Source organism: Eleutherodactylus coqui, chromosome 11 (assembly GCF_035609145.1).
Source record: "Eleutherodactylus coqui strain aEleCoq1 chromosome 11, aEleCoq1.hap1, whole genome shotgun sequence".
In the NCBI taxonomy this organism is placed as follows: Eukaryota; Metazoa; Chordata; class Amphibia; order Anura; family Eleutherodactylidae; genus Eleutherodactylus; species Eleutherodactylus coqui.
Window position 1 is genome coordinate 49206294 of NC_089847.1, and position 21430 is coordinate 49227723.

General features: G+C 43.8%; 1 protein-coding gene across 9 annotated transcripts in view; it reads left to right on the forward strand.

The window, feature by feature from the left end:
- The window catches only part of CHD9 (chromodomain helicase DNA binding protein 9), a 179781-nt gene extending 160627 nt beyond the window's left edge, over window positions 1-19154 (forward strand). For 7 of the 9 annotated variants that reach the window (XM_066584027.1, XM_066584028.1, XM_066584029.1 and 4 more), the window contains 8 exons: window positions 3454-3617; window positions 5473-5745; window positions 8080-8245; window positions 10369-10511; window positions 11377-11601; window positions 11736-11864; window positions 13328-13432; window positions 16546-19154. In XM_066584027.1, coding sequence (XP_066440124.1) covers window positions 3454-3617; window positions 5473-5745; window positions 8080-8245; window positions 10369-10511; window positions 11377-11601; window positions 11736-11864; window positions 13328-13432; window positions 16546-17424 — 2084 coding nt within the window. In that variant the 3' untranslated portion in view covers window positions 17425-19154. The remainder of the gene's footprint in view (window positions 1-3453; window positions 3618-5472; window positions 5746-8079; window positions 8246-10368; window positions 10512-11376; window positions 11602-11735; window positions 11865-13327; window positions 13433-16545) is intronic. The other 2 variants (XM_066584031.1, XM_066584032.1) reach the window with 1 other exon arrangement.
- The last annotated feature ends 2276 nt before the right edge of the window (window positions 19155-21430 follow it).

Here is a 21430-nt window from a genome sequence, read left to right on the forward strand (position 1 = left end):
GCTGGGGTGTGATCCCTTGGACACACAGGATCGTAAGAATGGCGCCCCCTAGTGAACGGAGCAGCTGTGTGTATGCATGACCACTGCTCCTTTCACTAGGAGAACTTGGATTGTGCCATTCGAATGATTCTTGAGGGTACCAACGATTGGACCCTCAGAGAACACATCACTTGTCCTATAGATGTTTTTGGTGGGATACCCACTTTTAGTAGCGCTTTAAGGCTTTATTCATATGGGCAAGTACGATTCTGGTCATGGAAAATTTGACTGTTTTCCATGTGATTTTTCTAACTTTTGCTATGTTTTTTTCCTGCGTATTTTTCACTGCTTTTCGCTTCCTGCTTTAATAACTGATCGCTATTGCATGGCATCATAATGGGCGATTCTTCTATAAAGAATCTCACAAAAAATAGGACTATTGTTCCGGTGTCACGGGAGAGGATCCCTTTAAAATATAACCTTCATTAAATACAATTTAAAAACTTTATATATGTTTTTTTAGGACCAGTAGCAAAAGACCAACAAACATGTATCAAGTGAAGCTGATGCAAGAAAATTGCATCCCCCACGTGCATATACACTAGCGGTAGGCTATGTACTATCTTGAGCTCCTACAATAAGGGCTCCTGCACACTTGCGTTTTTTTCATGTGTTATAGCTGGCTTTTTTTTTCAAGCGATATCGCTGCTTTTTTTTCACGCAATTGTCAATGGGACTTTCTAATGTTAAAAAAGCTTTGCAAGTTGGTGCGATTTTAACATTAGAAAGTCCCATTGACAATTGCGTGAAAAAAAAAGCAGCGATATCGCGTGAAAAAAACGCAAGTGTGCTGGAGCCCTAAAGGTGCTGACAATAGCCTACAGAACTCTCCCCTGCACCTATGTAATAATCACTACGGTGCCAGTGTGGACTTGTTTCTGGCAGCGTAAAAGAGGTGATCGATATATATGTCTCCACCTCTCTAAAAGTGCAAAATAGTGAGTAACCACCCTGCTGGGTAAGAACCCATGAACAAATAAAACCTTTGGAAAGTTTTACAAATGGCTCAAAAGGAGGACGTTTGGAGTACTGGTTGACTATTGAACTGAGTGAAAAATCGCATGTGTGAATTTACCCATTCAAATGACTCGCACTTAAAAATTGCCTGCGTGAATACGAGTTACAGAACAGATGTGCGCTTCTACTGCCACAAATATATTTCTTGTCTATCCTTTGGCCTTGCTCATAGGGGCATTGTGTGAATCCAAATCCATATGTATACAAATATACAGTAACTACCACTATACAAGCCAGTCTGGAGGACGTTTACGTGGATGGCGAGTTGGATCCACATAATGACCCTATAATAGGTTTGAACAAGTCCAGAGCGCAGAACAAGAAGTGTTGTCATGAGGACCTGACTGAGATGCAACTGCAAGGTCTTGGTTCTGTACATTGAAGCAAACAAACTAAAAAAATATCAACTGTTCTCATACGTTGCATGTACATTAGTGGGCATTACCCTTTAACCCTTTCCAATCTGAGAAATGAATAGAGTCTTTTAGTATAGATGCATATTATATTAATATACGTATATTTTTAGGATTATTGCAAATGATCTTCCTGACGTGAAACACTCATAACTCACATATAAGTTTCATTAAATTTCCAATAAAATCATGCATTATTTTATGTGTTTTTGTTGAATAATTCCAAGTAATCCACAAAGCGCTTTCCCACCCAAAATAAATAAGAGCTGGGGAGGGAAATCGGATTGGAAAGGGTTAATACAGGAGATAAATGGCAGATGGTATAACATTAGGACTTCTCTATAATTGATCGTGTTGGGACTGATGTCTGCTGTCTGTAGTAAGGGGAAACGGATATCTCTCTTCTCTCCAGCTATTCGAGATGAGAAGTGAAATTATCTCTTGCGGGTTGTTCGCCGTCAGCGCATTGTGCAGCTCACCGCTAGTTATGTGCAACCTGCAGCCCCAACCCGAAGCAAAGGGTTAACTGCAACAACGTTGTGAAGAAAGTACATTTGTGCTTAAGTCAGAAAGGCTGCTCTCACATTTGCGCTGCTAACTCCGTTTGGCAGTTCTGTCGCCGATTTGGCACAAAATACTGGAAGAAAAGTCCTGCATGCAGGACTTCTTTGTCCAGTAAAATGCTGGGCAGCTGAGCAGAAACTAAAGTGACCCCCGTTATAGTCAGTGAGGTCCGTTTGATGCTGTTTGGTTCCATCACAAGACGGGGGATTCCCATAGTGGAGCAAGAAAATGAAAAATGTGAAAGTAGCCAAATTTGCCTATTTTTTTCCTAGGAAATGCTATAATTAGAGATACGACTAATTGTCCTTAGTGAGTACCTGCCCGCTCGGAAGAAAACATTTGGGGAGCGGCGGGGGAGAGCAGGGGGGAACGAAGGGGAGATATCTCTCTCCCCCCCTTCCCGCTCCCCCCTGCTCACTCCTGCAACTCACCGCTCACCCGCGCCGGCACACGAATCTTTTCTTCCGAGCGGGCAGGTACTCACTAAGTACAATACTCGCTCGAGTAATTGTCCTTAGCGAGTATGCTCGCTCATCTTTAGCTATAATGTATCATCCGTGAAGGGGTTGACTTCTCAGACCCCACCAATCATATAAATGGAGGGACGGCGGCGCTTACACATTTGGCTCCTGTTGACAGTGCTCTGCATGGGTTACTATGTGCCGACCACTTGTCCCCTGTTGACAGGTAGCGCAGGTTTTATGACCATTGAGGCCTCATGTCCACGGGGAAAATAAGGCCCGTCGTGGATTCTCCATGCAGAATCCCCCAGCGGGTCCCTCCTTTCCCGGGGACATGAGGCTGAAAATAAGATTAAACTTACCTGTCCGGACGCTGCGGATCTTCCCTCCGTCGCGGCCGGATCTTCTTTCTTCAGCCCGGCGGATGTGCTTGGCGCGCCGGCAGCGTGCCGCGCGCACACGCCAGGCACATCCGCCGGGCCGAAGAAAGAAGATCCGTCCGCGACGGAGGGAAGATCCGCAGCGTCTGGATAGGTAAGTTTTAATTCAGGTACGGGTGTTCCGCGGATCTGGACGGCTTCCATAGGCTTAAATAGAAGCCTGCGGGAGACCCGCACGAAAATGGAGCATGTTGCTATTTTTCCCGCACACGCAATCCGCGCCTGAAGGGAAAATGACATCCACAGGTATTTAACTACCTGCGGGTGTCCAATGCATCCCTATGGGGCGCGGATCCACGTGCGGGAAAAACGCTGCGGATTTTAAATGACAATTATTCTGTGGACATGAGGCCTGAGGGTCCCAGTAGTCAGACGCCTGTAGATCATACATTTATGGGATAGATCCTACAGATACGGGATAGGGATTTTAAAGGTTAAAGTTGAATGACAATTTCTGTAGTTTTTGTTTGCCCTGTTGATCCAGTGCTGGCCGTTCTCATTGTATTGCTTTCCCTACAGAGCTGGTGGCCCACGTGAAGGCCTATGACGAGGAGAGTGTGGCCTCTATGAGCACGCTGCAGGACGAAACTCAGGACAGCTTCCAGCTAGATAATGGAACCCCAAACTCCAACTATCTGTTACCAGGAGGATACATGTTTGCTGCTGCCGCCCATTGGCCTAAGGTGACTGATATATTACACTGCTGTTACAGAGGTACGGGTAGTGGAAGTGTTCTTGGACTGGTATAAAGTGGTAGATAATAAACCAAAAATGTAGCCTGTAGTCTTCTAAAAGGTCTTCAAGTGATAAGTTATAAATTAATAAGATGAACCCCCTAAGGACCAAGCGCTATGACTATAAGGTGCGTGGTCCTGGGCTTTACTCCTCCACCATAGTAAAAATACGGTGTGGGATTAAAGCAATCGATCAAGAGTAGGTCAGATGCTCGGCTGTCAGACATCGCTGCAGACCTGAAAGAGAAGGTAAAATCGTTTTTTAGCCTCTTCTGCCTTCTCTTTTACAGACTATATAGCACTCAATAAGCGCTATGTTAAGAATGCAGGAAGCGGCAATGTCCTTTCCTGCATGGGATCACATGATCACTGGCTAACCCTCACAGAGCTGCATGGTTTTAGCAGACGCCAGATCAGCTTTCACTAGGACTAATGTCAATACAGGGTGTAGGGGTTTAAAGCCTCCAGCTTCTGCAATCGATGAGAAGCATATCAGGTTGTCAGCTGTTAGTAACAGCAGATAATTGGGAGGAGAAGACAGGAGGGGTTTTTTAACCCTTTCTGTCTTCTCCTTTCTTGAGTACACAGCGCTCAATGAGCACTATGTACTAAAGAGTGAAAGTGGAAGTATAACTTCCACTACACGAGCCGCCAGTCACATGACCGCCGGGATCCCGTGCTACAGCAGAGCTGCAGGGTCATAGCAGACCCTGATCAGCTCTGCCAGTGACTAATGTCACTACAGGGGATGTTCTCTCTGGGGCTCCTATGGATGCTACAGTGGGAAAGTTTCAAATTAAGAAACTAAAAAAAAAGATGTGTGAATGTCCCCTAGAGGTCTTGTATGATATCATGGGGACATAGATAGTAAGAATAAAATAAAAATATACAGTATACATAAAAAAAAAAATAACCCCAAACCGTCGCCGTATGCGTCCTGTAATCCAAAACCATACACATTATATATCAAAACGCCCGAAAGAGCATGAAGAACCCATTCCCATACTTTATTTGAGCATAAAGATACTAATTTTTAAAAAATAACTATAAGGCTGGGTTCACACAGGGCGTATTTACCGCGTATTTATTGTGGTTTTTCTGTTGCGGATTTGCCGCAACCTAGCCGCATCTGCAAATGTTAAAAAAAAGTTTATTTTTAAAACTTTTTACCCCCAATAAAACTAAAAAAACATGAAAAAAAAGTCAGTGAAAAAGATATTTTTAAAAAATTTCCCTATATGTCACCAGAAAAAAAAACGCAGCAAAAATAATTTTGGTAGCAAAAGGAAAAAAAATAGGGCAGTTAAACCACCACATGGGTAAAATCCCTAAAAGTATCTGGTCCTTAAGGGGTTAATTTTATAACGACTCTTTTAAAAACTGATACATAACACTAATGTGAATGGGTCATTACGATGGGCTCACACTGCCATATGCTCATCGCATATTACCCGCACAGTTTTTGCGCATATATTATGCAGTAGCAATCTCCCATACACCTTAATTGTGCCGCTCGCAGGAGCCGCAGGAAATACGCATGCAAAAAAATGGCAGCATGCACGTATTACGCCAAAGATAGTGTATGGGGATTGGTTGGCACGCAGCAAGTATGCTTGTCATTGCAAGGGATATGCACACGGCACGGCTGGCCTCACACAAACTACCTACACCATTTCCAATAGGTGATCACGTTACCCCCTCCACAGGGTGACCTGTCAGAGCGTGACCACCATGCTTTGGGTATTTGGCTTGCGGGTATTTGTACTTTGACTAACTTCTATGCTAACAGCCATTCTTCTTGCAGGACCGGGTGATAATCAACAGGCTGGACAGCATCTGCCAGGTAGTATTGAAAGGAAAATGGCCCACTACCCGAAGGAACTATGATGGCACCAGTGTGGCGTCCTTCTATACCACCAAACTACTAGATAGTCCTGGGGCCGCCACCGAGTACAATGACCCAGGAACACAGCCGCCCACGTGTGCTGCCATCAAGGAAGAAAACAGCCAGCCGCAGCAGATGTCAAAGGTGAAGAAGCATGTACAAGAAAAGGAGTTTACAGTGAAAATCAATGACGTATGTTTATTTTTCCTTTTTTCTTGCCCTGGGACCTGGTTGCTGTGTGCAGCATGCTCATTCTCAGATTGGCTGGCTGCTCTTTCTTCCTATTTAACACCTATTTTTCAAGGCGGATCTTGCAGATTTTTTTTTTTTTGCCAATTTTAAGCTCATTGCGCTTTGGACTTGCCAAATATTAATATATAAAATGCAAAAATTAAGGCTACTTCTCCAGCTCTTTTGGATCTGCTGGTAATTTTGTGCTTTCGTAAGGTGCTTTTTTATTGCACTGGCTCAAGTTAAAAAAAATGTTTTTTGTGTGTTTTCCTTTCCTACATTTGGCTGTTCTGACTATTTTTGGCGTGCGCATCCACATGCTTTGCAGTGACCTGTGTTTTACTAATTAACAAGCAGGAATCCTTCAGTGAAGGCTGTCCAGGGAGTGCATGCTGTATAGCACCCATGTTATACCCAGATACTCTGATTATACCTTACATACAGTAGTAGGGGGAAACAAAGTAGTGCCAGCTTAAATAAAAAATGATACCAAGTCCACCCACTGACAAGTAGGTGCAGATGGCTCAAGATTCTGCCATCCTTGATTCCACTACAATCAAGGATTGGTTTTACCTAGGTCAGTAACACAAGGGTTAAAAGTAGGAACCACCCAATGGTTATCCGGCTGCTTGCCTCCCATAGGTGGGAATGAGAGAAGTTGAGCTCCAAGGCTAAGGGCTCATTCACACAACCGTGATTTGACCACATATCACGCCCACGTGATACGTGGTGAATGGAGTCATTGAAAGCACATTGATTTTCATGGATCCATTGACATTAACGTGTATTCGCTGTGTGGAGGTACGCAAGTGAAGAAGACTGCAGCATGCTTGTCCTAAGTTGGGGTGCTCATCCCAATTCCAAAGCCTTCCTTAAGTGGCCGCTCCATTCTAAAGGCCCCTGGTGTTTGTGGTAAGGCCTTGTACAAGCATGAGTGGCACCAGAAAACACCTGGTGATGGCGTGGGCACCAGCGCTATTTAGGAGGTGTTTTCTGGCTACTTAATTGTATAATTAAAGGTAAAATAAGCAAATATTTAGTTTTAATTCCTTAACATTTTTAAGATCTCTGCTTGCTGCCATGTTTACATCCAGAGAGTGAAAACCTTTCCTGACAAGTGTAGCTTAGGCTGTAATTACACGGGCGACTGTGATTTCGACTATTCAAAGACTGACCATTTTAGATACCATTTTCGTGCAGTTTTCTTTCTTGCGTGTTTTTTTTCACGTGTTTTTTTCCGCTCTGCGCCCCCTGGTTCTTTTTACATGTGGTACCCACGCAGCGAGTTTTCCAACTCAGCCTATTGGTCAGAGAGAAAACTCACTTGTATGAATTAACCCATTCAAAGGAATGAGTTCTTTTCTCGTACCAGTTCTGTCCACCTTGGAATCGGACGGAACTCGTACAGGTAAATCGCCCCTGGTGAACACAGTTTGACTCCAGTACAAGACAAAGCGCGGGTACTCCTAAAGGGGTTGCACCAAAATCACAAGTTATCCCCTATCCATAGTATGGGATAACTTGCTGATTGGTGGGGGTCTCACCGCTGAGATCCAGAATAGGAGACTAGTGTTCCCCTCTGCCTGTCACTACAGGGTTGCTTTACCCCCCACAGGGACGTCAGAATGAATGGAGCGCAGGCTGAGCACGTGCGGTTGGCACTCCACTCATTTCAATGGGGCTGACGGAAATAACAGAGTGCTTGCCACTCAGCCATCTCTGAAAGTTACATTGGAAATAAATAGAATGCCGCTCTCCATTAAGTCCACATTGAGAAGGATATAGGAAACGGGCCCCCCATTTTTGGGATCGGGGAAGGTCTCAGCGGTGAGATCCCACGCTGATCAACAAACTATTCCCTGTCCTGTGGATAGGGGATAACTTCTGATTTGGGTGCAATCCCTTTAACAAGCTATGGACACATAGGAATTGGACATAATCAGGTTTTTTCTCAGGCTCTGGGTGTAAACAAGAATGCTTCTGTTCACTGACAGGAAGCAGTGTTTTTATCTACCATTGTATTTACATAAAACTGGAGAACCTCTCAGTCCTAACTGAAAGAATTGGTAGCGTAACCTAAAACTGGTTGTGAAGTGTGTAGTGGTAGGGTGATATGAAGAGGCGAGGGGGAGTAACACTTGTGTTTGGAGAAGTCCTTGCTTCCTGCTTGTTATCTGTGGAGTATTGTGGAGCTTCCAGCTTGAGGTTTTGTCACAGGGATTAATATGATGGATGGATGATATGATGCCGCCTTTTGTGTAGCCTTCTGATAACATAGACCCGTTCCCTTTTCAGGAAGGCGGCTTGAAATTGACATTTCAGAAACAAGGGATACCTCAGAAGCGGCCGCTGGACAGTGAAGAAGGAATGGGGCAGCAGCAGTATTTGGCTCGACTGCAAGATCTCCAGAATGCTTCAGAGGCCAGTCTTGTAACTTTCCCCAAGTCTACTGCAGCGTCAGGTAAGTCGTCAAATGGGAACCTTCTGAACTTCTAGCTGGGTCACTGGAGATGTATTTCATGAATGCAAGAGTTACGTGTCAGGATATTAACAGAAATAGTGCTTGGACCATAGTCTTCCCAGCCTACAGAATATTTTCCACTACCATGTTTTTCCGAGGGCAAAAAAAAAATTATATATATATATATATATATATATATATATATATATATATATATATATAATTCCAACCCAAAAAGAGGCATAATACTTGCCTAGCAGGCGCCGTCCGGGTCCCTCCCGCTGGTCTCCACAGTTCCGGCAGGCTTCCTTGCAGTTCTCAGCCGCTAAAAGATCATCGCTTGGTGGTAACGGGGTTTGTAAACCCTGCCTCCAGCAAGCAATTGCTCTGATTAGATGGGACACTGCGCTCGAGAACCAATCAATGCAACGCTCGATGAACAAATGCGATGGCTATGATTGGTTCTCGAGCACCGCGTCTCAGCCAATCACTGCAGCGCTCGATGAACCAATCAGAGCAATTGATTGCTGGAGGTGGGGTTTACAAACCCCGTAACCAGCAAGCGATCTTCTGGCGGTGACTGAGAACTACAAGGAAGCCTGCCGAAACTGCAGAGACCAGCGTGAGGGACCCAGACGGCACCTGCTAGGTAATGTATTGCTTTTTTTCCCCATGTAGTATAGCTAGGGCTTATTTTTGGGGTAGGGTTTATATTTCAAGGCCTCCCCGAAAATCGGACTAGGGTTTATTTTAGGGCTAGGTTTTATTTTTGAGAAACGTGGTAGTTGTGAATTTACTAGAGGGTAACAGTATTTTACAATACATAAATATTGTAAAGAGTATCACCGGTTCTAGGAAATGTCTTATGTGTCATAGAAAAGAAGTTTTCTTCAGTGGAGACCCAGGCTCTGAGACCGCACCATCCTGTGCAAGAGGCTACTTCAGCTCTCGTTGACTTGTTTCTGCAGTGATTTAAAGGGGTTGTGCAAAGATACACAACCCCTTTCTAAATTCTGGGCCCAAAGTGAATAGCTGATCACCCCAGGTCTTGTTCCCAGCAACAGCTGATTAGCCAGGCATTATGTAGGATTACAGGATGACCATTCAGTAATACAAGGAGAGCAGAAGGTCTGGCTGAACAAGAACTGGTCTATCAAAGGCAAGAGCAGGAGGAGCTGAACACATTAATGTATGTAGTTTTATGGGGAAAGATTCAGTATAACTTGTATTTTATGCATTTAAACCTTTGCTCATTCTGAGCTAAACAGTCCAATGGGCGGTCCTATCAGTGATTGGCAGCCTTCCCTGTATGTACAGTCATATACAGGTAGCTGTCAATCACTGATGGCTCCACCCATTGGACTGTTCAGCTCAGAACGAACAGATATATAAATGAGTAAAACACAAGTTACACTGAATCTTTCCCCATAAACTATATATCAGTCTGCTCGGCTCCTCCTGCTCTAGAACATGATGTCCGTAGTTTGGAAAGCATGTTTGAGCTGACAGATTCCTTTAAACAGACCATAGTAGGGTGCAATGCAGCACCTTGCAGTGTAGAATTACAGAGAAGATGACAATGACCTCAGAGGATCTCGCACTTCAGAGAACCTTTTCTACTAGAACATCACAGGCCTTTGAATCACAAAGATGCAGTGAGGGTTATTTAACAATACTGTCTCAAGGTTAGACAGCGCAAACGTAGACTAGACAGTCTTAAAATGTGCCCTATCTATCGCAGTAACTATGCTGAATGATAGCTGTTGAATTTTAAGACTGTCTAGTCTAAGTTTAGGCTACATTTTACTTGGCTTGGCTAACACTAAAAATTGCACCAAAAGGTTTGCACAATTCAGGTCATTCCATTTTTCAAAGGAACGCCTCTTTGACAGATACAGCAAAAAGTTTCCAAAAGTGTCCAAAACACATAGTAAAGTTGGTATAAAGCATTTTTAACAGGTTTTTTCGCGCAACTTGCATTTGAACGCTGTCAAATGTTCAATAGTAAGTAAGCTGTAATATATTTGTACAGTGCATGGAATCACTTTAAAGGTAGTAGCTGACATGAAGTATTCTGTACTGTGACCTATGATGCACTCTAATAGAAGCTTAATTCATATAAGGTACGCCCAATACGGTGCAAAGTGCCAATGTGAACGGCATGGGAACAGATGCACAGCCTGTCATCAAGAGAAGAAGGGGACGAAGGAAGAACGTGGAGGGTGTTGATATCCTTTATATGAACAGGAATAAGCTACTCAATCATGTAAGTCCTAGAAGATCGCTGTTTTTTTTTGTGTTGTTTGGGGTTTTTTTTGGGGGGGGGGGGGGGGGCATTAATGGATTTGGGATATTGAGATATTCAGATGGTGGTTGGCATCAGTATCCGTTCCACCGAGCTTTCAGTCTGGTGGCAGAATAATGCTTGGGGATGTTTTATGAGTTGATTCAGCAGTGATTGTTGCCATATTATCATACATGCAGGATACAGGCTGGAGGATAGGAGGGTCCGTTCTCTGCTTTTCATTGCTTAAATGAACTCTAAATATCATTTTACTGTTTATTTGGTAATTCGCTATTAGAAACAATTTTAAATGGGTTGTCACATTAATAAATCTCATTCATTTATTCATTCCCATATTCACAGACCAGAAATAATGAAGAATATTTTCTCACTTTTTACTAATGATGACCTATCCTCAGGATAAGCCATCAGTAACCCATCAGCGAGGATCTGCCACTTGTGATCCCCACTGATCAGCCGATCCTCATCTAGATCAGAGGTCAAACCCAGAAGTGTAATAGATGACTTCACTGCCATAGAAATCAGAGAGATATATGCCTTATATTACGCCTCTGGCCCTGACCATTGAAGCGGACGTCCGGCCTATTGCCCTGGCCCGTTTTGTCAGTGCAGGCATTGAATTCAATGGCAGCTGTGTCTGTAGTACCAAACCAAGATGCTGCAGTGTAGGCACAGATTAACAGCAGCACCAAGGGAGACGCAGGGAAGTGAAGAATGATGAAAAAGGTGTATTTTATGCTGGAGACACTGTAAACGTAAACCGAATATTAGGGACCGTTCAGGGCTTTTGGTGTGAAAGTAATTCATGGCATTCCCTTTATTCCAGGTTAACCAAGCTGTGACTCCCTCCCTGTCACAACCTGCATCTTGCCCGCTGTTGCAATCTGCCCCCCAACTTCACGGAGCACCAGATGCCGACAGCCCGGTCCCCGTCATTAATTTGAAAGATGGCACAAGGCTTGCAGGAGACGATGCTCCAAAAAGAAAGGATCTGGAAAACTGGCTGAAGGCCCACCCTGGATATGTGAAAGACTTGGGAGCATTCATTCCTGTAAGATGTCTTCTATATCCTATGGACTTGTGTCTGATGTGTAATTAGTGTAAGCACCAGCTTTATAGCAGCGAATGTCAGCGATGTAGCATTATTTAATATATCGCTGCCTTATTATTTGTGTCCCTGCATAGAGAATGCCGCTTCATGATGGCAGGCCTAAGCAGAAGAGGCATCGGTGCAGGAATCCTACCAAGCTGGACGTGAACAGCCTTACGGGAGAGGAGCGTGTGCAGCTCATCAACAAGAGGAACGCCAGGAAGGCAAGCGTCTCAGCTCTGTGCATATACCCGTATTGTTCGGACTATAAGACGTAGACCCAAGGCCTAAACAAAAAAAAATAGGGGAAAAAGCAGGTGGAGGGTTCAATGTTATAAGGCGGTTTAGGGTAGATCTTCCATGTTTGGAATTCGGCAGTAGGTGAAGCAGTTAGTAGCTAAGAGTTCAGTCCTGTTAAACTTGCTGTGTCCTCATTATTTTAACCTTCAAAACAAATTTCAGTGGCGCATGTAGATACTGCATGATGTTCAGCTAGCCACATAAATGTTTCTCCTGTCACTTGATTCTTCTTTTGTCTGCTTATCCTGCTTTATTCTGTTTTGTTTAGACTTCATCCATCTCTGCAATAGAGGCTCCATTCAGAGCTTCCAGGCCAGATCCAAATATAAACCATAGGATGAAGGGCACCCTCTTAGACCAAACACCTAATTTGCCAAAAAGGCAAACCAAATAATATATATTCCTACAAAGAAAAAATATATAAAATGTAACCTTTATTCATAAATAATAACCTCTTACAAGGCTCAAATAGAAATAACAGGGTCATTCTGGAAGTCTAAATGTTTATTAGCACATGTCTGACCATGTTTGATAAGGTAGTGAGTTAACTGTAGCCCCAGGGGCTTCTGATGACATCTTGTCGGGGGGCTGTTATAGGTTTTTAATTCAGGGTCCCTGTTAGTCTCAGTTTTTCTTGCTCTTTGTGTGCAGCAGGGGATTAACTTCTCTTACTTCTCTATTAGTGAGCAAGTTTGATTTAGCTAGTTGGCTGGCTTCCTCACCTTCCCAGCACAGATCACATAGATTAGTCTGCAGGCACTTTATCAGAGTTCTCCCCCAATTAGTAAAGCAGTGGTGAGGGGAGTCTGGCATTGCTGGACCCTCCTAACTTTGTCTGTATATTGCACAAATGCTTTAGCAAAAGTGTGTCTTATAGTCCAAAAAATATAATACATTACTTTAAGAATGCACAGCTAATAAGTGGTTGTTAATCTTGATGCTAAAAGAGGAGCTATAATATAATTTTATATCACACTTTAATGCTGCTGTTGATGTGTTTTAGTCCACTGTGTCTACCAATCTGTGCAGAAATGTGTAAATTCATACAGTTATAAGGGTTTTCGTTGCCCCTTTCCATCTGCCATAAATTGGTGACTTTGACTCAAGACTATACACTCCTTTTGAGCCGGGGCAGAGGGACGCTCACGAAGAGTGATTCTCCATCTGACAAAACCAGTAAAACCATTCAGGGTGTCAGGAGTCTGACTTGTTATACCAACAGATCAGCGCATCAAAGGAGCTGTCTGTGATGAAACCAAACCAGCAGCGCCATATTTTATTCTTAGTCTGATGATCCTTCTGTAGAATGATGTATTTGCTTCACACCTGACATAATTGGATCCTTTTTGCATTTGTAGTGCATGCATTAACCCTTATGTCTGTTTAGGTTGGAGGTGCATTTGCTCCTCCTCTGAAGGACCTGTGCCGTTTCCTGAAGGAAAATCCAGAGTATGGCGTGGCTCCTGAGTGGGGAGATGTTGTAAAGCAATCCGTAAGTACTGATATTCTTGATATACTCTATATACCCTATGGCTGGGCCTTATGTTCTTGCAACATCTGGCGAGGCACAGGGTGGAGGTCCCAGCATTAAATCTTCAGTAGTAATGAATTATATGCAATACTGTTGTGCAGTTTGGCACCCTTCGCAGGCGAAGAGCACATTGTGCCAATGATACTAATGCTTTACTTATACCTGTGTTAGAGGCTATGCTCGGAGCCTTCGGCGGCAGATCCATCAGATTTGATGGCAGGAATAGGCAGCACTATTCTTACTGTCAAAATGACAGGGACCACAGTGGCTTTCCAACAGACCACAATATAAGTCAGTGGGGTCCAATACATCCCATTGCTATTTATTGTACATCGGATCTGTCATGATCGGAAGCCATGACACAGATGTAAACATAGCCTACAGTAAGCCACAGACATGAAGTGGAAACTGATGGTAGTGTTGGACAATTGATAGATCATCCAATGCCACTTTTACTGCTCGCATTATAAACATACGTGATCATGAACAAAGTGCATCATCGGAGTCAAGTAATTAAAAGGACTATCCAAGACTTTTACTTGAGTATCCTCGAGATATATCCTCAATCGTTGATTGAAAGAGATCTGCCACTCTGGATCCCCCGCCAGTCAGTTGATTGCCAGGCCCACTATTGAGGTGGGCTGTGCTGAAAGCAGATAGCGCTGCCCGTATTGCTGCAGCCCAGTTTAGTACTGCAAGCTCGTCTGCCATCGAATTCAATGGGGCTTGTGCCTGTAGTACCTAACTGAGCTGCTGCAATGTGAGTGTCCTATTATAATATCTAGTTGGGTTGTGTAACGTAAACTTCAGGTGACTGCGTCTGCAAAAATAAGACCCTGAATACTATTATTTACTGAAAATGGACCCTCTTGCAACGTATAATAAACATGCCTGTTACAAAGCCCTCTAGAATGACAGCCAGTCTTTGCTGCTGCTCTACACTTTAGCTAATAAAAGGGGGTTCTAAGCCTCTATTTCAGTGTACCTAGCAGGGCATACAGCTTGGACATCCTCTATTAATGCTTATTAAAGTAGTTCTCGGCTTATTACAAAACTACATTAACCGTAAACTGATCCCCTAGTAATATTCTGATATTTGTGCAGACATTTTGCAGTAATTGTTTAGTTTCCCTGCAGCGCCACCACAGGAGAAATGAAACATTGCACAATGCCCATAAGAATCAATGGGTTGTCTATGTAACGCAGGACAGGGCAGGTCCTCCAGAGCAACAGACACTCTTCGTAACCTCCCTCTACTTTGTCAAGAGATGATAGTCCTGACTAGGGGATGCCCTCTATTACCTCAGAGCTCCCTAATAATATGTATGAAAATGGATCTAAACCACAGAAGCCCTTTTAAGCCAATAAAATCCATTCTAAGATCAAACCTGATAGTCTAATAAGTGAACTAAAATCTTTATTATGCTTGACAAAATCATCCATTAAAAATATGCCAAAAAGCCAAAGGGTCAAAAAAATAAGACAAATCTTTATTAATATTAGACTTGGGATACTACATGAAAAAAGAATAGTCCCACAGAAAAAAAGATGGGACTGCAGGGCCAGTACATAGTAATGATTAATATACAGGATAGCGTGCTGCACATGGCCCCTTTTACATATACGGTAAGTCACTTTACATTCCAGATGATTAAGTGCATATAAAATAAACCAAGATGTAACATCCCCAAAAAGTTGGCTTTATGCAGTAACAAACCCACATCTTCAGACCACCAGGATGGTGTCTACCCCCAACACATATTTCGGTTCGATGCCCTTTATCAGGTATAAGCTAGATTTTGTCATCTCATTACAAAACCACCATAGTAACCAATTGATGAGGTTGTGCCAAAACCAAAAGTTATTCCCTAACGACACAATAGGGGATAACTTTATGATCGGTGGGGGTCTGACCACAGGGACCCCCACCAATCCTGAGAAAGGGGTCCTGACGGTCCTCGTATGAATAGAGTGGTGGAATGCTGCAATTACATTCATTTTAATGACAAGTAGAAGTGCTCGGTAATCTCTAGCGCTGTCATTGGAATACACGGAGTGGCAGCGCACATGCGTATCCTTCACTGTATTCATGTAGTGACCGCCAGGATCTCCGTTCTTGGGATCATGAAGTCATCCCCTATCCTGTGGGCAGGGAATCACTTTTAGGTTTTGATACAACCACTTTAAAAGATTGATTCCCTGTGTGCTTGAAATAACTAATTAAATACCTGCCCGGTATTCTACATGGAGCAATGAGTAGCACATATGCCATCTTCCTCTCCAGACCAGTGTTGCGTGATCATGGGCTCTGGTCCTTGCCAGCACGTCAAACATGCGTATCACGTAACACTGTCAGGCCTTAGTCAGACGGGCGTTTTTTCGCGCGATTTGCGCGTCGCATGCGCAAATCACGTGACCGGGGGCGAAAAATCGCGGGAAAAATCTGCACCTAGCCTCGTTAATCGTCGCAGCAAAACGCCCGTCTGACCGGAGAAAAATCGCCGTGCGCATCAAAATGCGCATAAAAACTTAGACTGGCCGGCGAAAAAAATGATTTTGGTGCGCACATAAAACGCCGAACGCAGATAGGCGCGATCTGCGAATCGTCGTGTCCTATAATTTATCGCATATCCGCATAAAAAGCGGACATGTGACCGATACCATAGCGAACCATTGGTTCTATATATGCGCGAATCGCATGCGCAAATCGCGCGAAAAAACGCCCGTCTGACTAAGGCCTCATAGTCACAAGTTTAATCAAAAGTCCTCTCTGAGCGGTTTATACTAAACACCCCTCTAGTAAAAAATAGTTGTCCCTATTTGACTGTATACTGCAATCAATTTCAGTAAGAAGCTCTATTTACCCAAGTGTTGCGTTTGGTGGTGCCCTCGCTATCTCTAAAGGGTTGCTGACCTTTCCGCTTTAAGTCGGACAGTTTATACCATATTGTATATAGTTGCTGAGAAATGAAAAAAGGTGATCTGAAAGCAATCCAAATACAGTACTTGATTGTTACCCCTGAAAGTGACCGACCAGTTGAACTAAATGCTCCGCGCTCTTCTCTCTCTTGCAGGGCTTTCTCCCAGATAGCATGTTTGACCGTATCCTAACGGGCCCCGTGGTGCGGGAAGAAGTGAGTAGGAGAGGGAGGAGGCCAAAAAGCGAGATTGCCAAAGCCACAGCCGCTGCTGCGGTATCTGCAGGCAACTCCGTGAATGTCAACCCACTGCTAGCTAATGGGCTGATCCAGAGTATGGATCTAAGCAGCTACCAGGCCCTACAGCAGAACTTCCAGAACCTCCAGTCTCTGCAGTTAACTACTGGATTAATTGGTTTACCTGCTGGCCTCTCCACAACTGGTGGCGATGCAAAGAACATGGCTGCCATGTTCCCTATGTTGCTGTCTGGTATGGCTGGATTGCCCAATCTACTGGGTATGGGAAGCCTCTTGAATAAGTCCTCAGACCCCGGCGCCGAAGGGAAGGAGAAGAACTGCACAAAGAATAGCAAAAAAGCTGATAACAAAGAGAGGACGATATCTCCCAGCGGTCCCAAAACCAAGCAGAACTCGAGCCCTCCATCCACATCCATGGGAGCTGCGCTACAAACAGGCTCGCTAGCTATTAACCCATTGTTGTTACCCAACATACTCTACCCAGGGATGCTCCTCACTCCAAGCCTTAATCTTCACATCCCAGCTGTGCCCCAGCATAACGTTTTTGATGTACAAAATACAAATAACAATAAGAACCCCGATCCCGTTCCGGCCTCGGATCCTGCAGCAGAACCACCTCCGCCTGCCCAAAGTAAAGAAGAAAAACCTGGAAACGAGGTGGCCTCCCATAACGAGAACAGCACAGACGAAGGATCTGAGAAGGCAGACCCTTCATCAGGATCAAACAGCCCTTCGTCGTCTTCATCTGAAGACTCGGACTCTTCAGAAGAAGACTAAACCTTACTGAACCTGCACTTAAATTATATTTAAAAAAACAAAAAAACCTTTTGGATCCTCCTGCCTAAAATAATTTTAATTGTAAATATCTGTGTAATTACCGCATCAAAGGATTTTCCGGACCGGCGGACATTTCAGTATTTGTTCTGAAGATGCAAGCAGCGTTTTAAGAAAACGTTTTGCATGTCATGCTCTCGCAGAGATGAACTTGTATGTAATATGAGAAAATAGACATCGCACTGTAAGGAAATTACAGCAAAAGGCATTAATTTTGTTTGAGGGAAGTCGGGAGGGGGGTAATTTTATGGAAAAAATAGAAAAAAAAACAAACCGAAAAAAAAGGAAAATAAAAAACCTGCTCTCTAAGAGCTGTATATAAATAATATATTTGCAGTGAAACACAGAATCCTCTAAGTATATTGTGGTTTTCATTTCTGCCTTTAGTTTTTTACGATTTACTCATGCGCATCATTTACAGAACTCAGCAATAATTTGGGGCAATTTCCGAATGTTGTTTCAGCGGCCCTGTTTTTATTTCACCTTTTAAAGGGAAAGGATCATGAAAATAGGATTTTATTTTATTTTTGTAAGTTCTGACCGCATCATGTAGTCTACTGGTACATGAAATAAGGAACACCAGTATTTATTTCAAGAGTTTTCAGATACTTTTTGACTCTGTGAGAGCCTTGTTTATGCCTCGCCCATGTGAAAGCACAAGTGATGAAAGCTACCCGATGCCCTACTAGTTCATTCTATTTTACCCTCTCCTCCACAGAGTACAAAGAGCCCCATAACGGGAAGCTGGACATAAGATTTGGGCTACATCATGTGAAAATCACCGAACAGGGTGTCTTGCGCAATTCCTCCGTATCTTCCCGATATCACCCTTTACATTTTAGGAGAATATTGTGCGGTGTGTGCAGAAAGGGTGTTAGCTAGAGATTATTCCCGCATCTTGTACGGCTACTTCTTTTTTTTTTTTTCTTTTACCTCTCGGTGCCATCAGTTGTTGGCGCCAATTAGATCACTGGTGCAGTAAAGCAGTAAGAAAATGCATTTCAGCATTAAAAACTATTAAAGGGGGTTATCCAGTTGTAAACTATTGATGACCAATCTGCAGGATAGGCTGTCAATAGTAAATCAGCAGGGGCCCGCCACTGATCTGCTGTGCGTCGGACCAGTCTGCTCATGCCCTGAGCTGATTTCTACAGGCAGCCCCTTTCTCACGGTAGTGGTCAGACTTGGTATTGCATGCCATTCACTTGCCTGTAATACCAAGACTGGCCACTGGGGTGGGAACAGAGCTGTCTGCTTCCTGTAGAAATCAGTTACGTGCACAAGCACAGCAGCGCTACAAACCGGGCAGCAGATTTCCCTTGATCTGCTACTGATCACCTATGCTGTGGGTAGGCCACCAGTAGTTTACAGTTGGACAACCCCTTTAATGCAGATCAGTATAAGAATTGATACAATCATGAGTCCCGTTCACTATCAGTATTTAAACAGTGAGTCCTCCACAAGGTTGGCATCTCCAAACGTCAGTGTATATACCAGGTGCCAATGTGTATGCTGCCTCCCTTTACACGATCATTACTGTCAGTATGGAAGATGCACTCTCAGGTACCGCGGCGTTCTGTTGTTCTGTTTGCAGACGGCCATATTTATCACCCAACTGATAAACGTACAGCAGTTTTATTTAACCTTATTTATTAAATTTGCTATCCAGACAATTTTTTTTGTGTTCTTTTTTCCAGTATTATATTTTAAAACCAAAAGCCCCCTTATGGCCCGGCGGAAGAAAAAGCAGCCGTCCCCTTCTGTAGTGTGCAGTTATAGTGACGGTCTGAATATGTGTTTGCCAGCGCACTGGCGTGCCTCAGATATGCCCTTACATTTGTTTGACACTAGTCCCTTCATTTTTGTAGTGCAGTACCTTATAATGGATGTCAGTTTTCTGTCACTACTTTGGGATTTTTTTAATAACTACATCCGATATTTGTAAACCCAAACGCAGCGTTTTGACACTTTGCAGGGTAACAACCATGCAAACCACAGCACAAAACGGCTGTGGTTTGTATGATCCATGCAGCATTCTGATAGTTTTCACTACTGTTAAGCAAACTTTTGAAAACTTTCTTCTTTTCCTCCTCTTCCTCGAAGACGTACGGTGGCTCAGTGGTTAGCACTGTTGCCTTGCAGTGTTGGGATCCTAGGTTACATGTGACCAAGAACAGCATCAGCATGGAGCTTTTGTATTCTTCCTGCGTTTGTGTTTCTTTGCTTTCTTCTTCTTCTCCGCCGGATTTGAACCTAGCAGGCTAAGACCTCAGTGATGCAAAGCGGCAATCTAACCAGTGAGCCACATTTGAGGATGAGGAGAAATTTTAGTGGGTTCGGTCAAGACGATGCACCCGAGGTTCAGGTTCGCACTGAACTTTTCGCAAAGTGTGACTTGAAACGGGATTGGACTGTTTCGGTTTCCTCACTCGTTTTCACTATTGTGATGCTGGTCATTAGAGATGAGCGAGCCTTCTCGGTAAGGCAGTTACTCGAGCGAGCATCGCTCTTCTGGAGTAACTGCTTAGTGATCCGAGCAGGCTCGGGTGGGCTGCGTGGGGCGGGAGGAGCGGAGCGGGAGAAAGAGAGAGAGATCTCGCTTTCTCTCTCTCTTACCCCCGCAGCCCACCCGAGCCTGCTAGGATCACTAAGCAGTTACTCCAGAAGAGCGATGCTCGCTCGAGTAACTGCCTTACTGAGTAGGCTCGCTCATCTCTAGTGGTCATTAAAAGTGAATACGTTGTAAGAAAGTTTCTTAATCAGAATGATCTGCATTTAATTTGCTGTACACATATGATCGAGTGAAAGAGCTGATCTAAACACTATGACCGTAGTGTTTAAAGAGGACCTCTGATCACTGGGCTGGCTGCATGCCTCTACAGCCACATCCCCAATGACTCTGCACTGGTTTTCTTCTAGGCTCACCCAGTTACATATATGGAGCCCGGCACTAGCTCTCTTTCAAGTGGGTGGTTTTTGTTGTCAGACATCATGCCTGCCCACTTAACAGAAGACTAGTGCCTGGCTCTATAATGGTTGCCAGTGGATGGGGCATAGAAAAAAAATGGTGTTGGAGTCAGAGGGGACACTGTTATAAAGGTATGAAACGCGTCCCGCTGACCAGAGGACATGACAGGTCGTCTTTAATCAGCAATAGTACATTTACATATTAAAAAAAATACATTAATACCTGGTCATGAAAGTTTTGTCATGCATATATATATTAGTTAATACACAACTGGAAAAGACTATTATCATGTGGCCACTCCAGGTTGATTCAGTCCTTAGGCCTACCAGCTTGTAAACGTTGCATGGTCCATCAGTTTTGGTTTATATTGGGTTTTGTGGGAATGTGCATATGTTTACTATGGAAGTGTATTTAATTGTAGATCATTTGGCTGCAGAGAGGTATTCTGTGACCGTGTGTGGCACAGGATGTGTCCTTGCACACAGCGAAGTCACATCCTCTGTGGGGTGGCACACATAAGGACACCTTTATAAACTCTTTTGCGCCCGTTTCTGGCATCACAAAGTAACAAATCTTTGCATATCAGGGTGTTTGCACAAAAAATGTGTTTTTTTCTTCATTCTGCACCATTCCTGCCATTTTTTTTTTTTAACTGGGCGAGGCTTGTTGGAAGGGGCGTGGCCACCCCAGACCGACAGCTTTATCTATAATTTATGCCAGAAGGTGATGTAAATTATACCATACATATACGTCTGGTCAGACCTGGTGTACATTTCTGAAAAGGAGCATGGACCTGCCAGAATGCATTGAATACATGAAGATGCCTTTGACCCTTCATGTATTCTGTGCATCAGGGAGAATTATACTAAGCCTGGTGCAGGAAACGCCGGTTCTAGTAAATTTCCCCCATAGTGCCTAAGGATTACAGAGCCGTGGGCACTCACCGTTGTAAGGTGCCTCCGTGAGGCACGGTATTCTGCT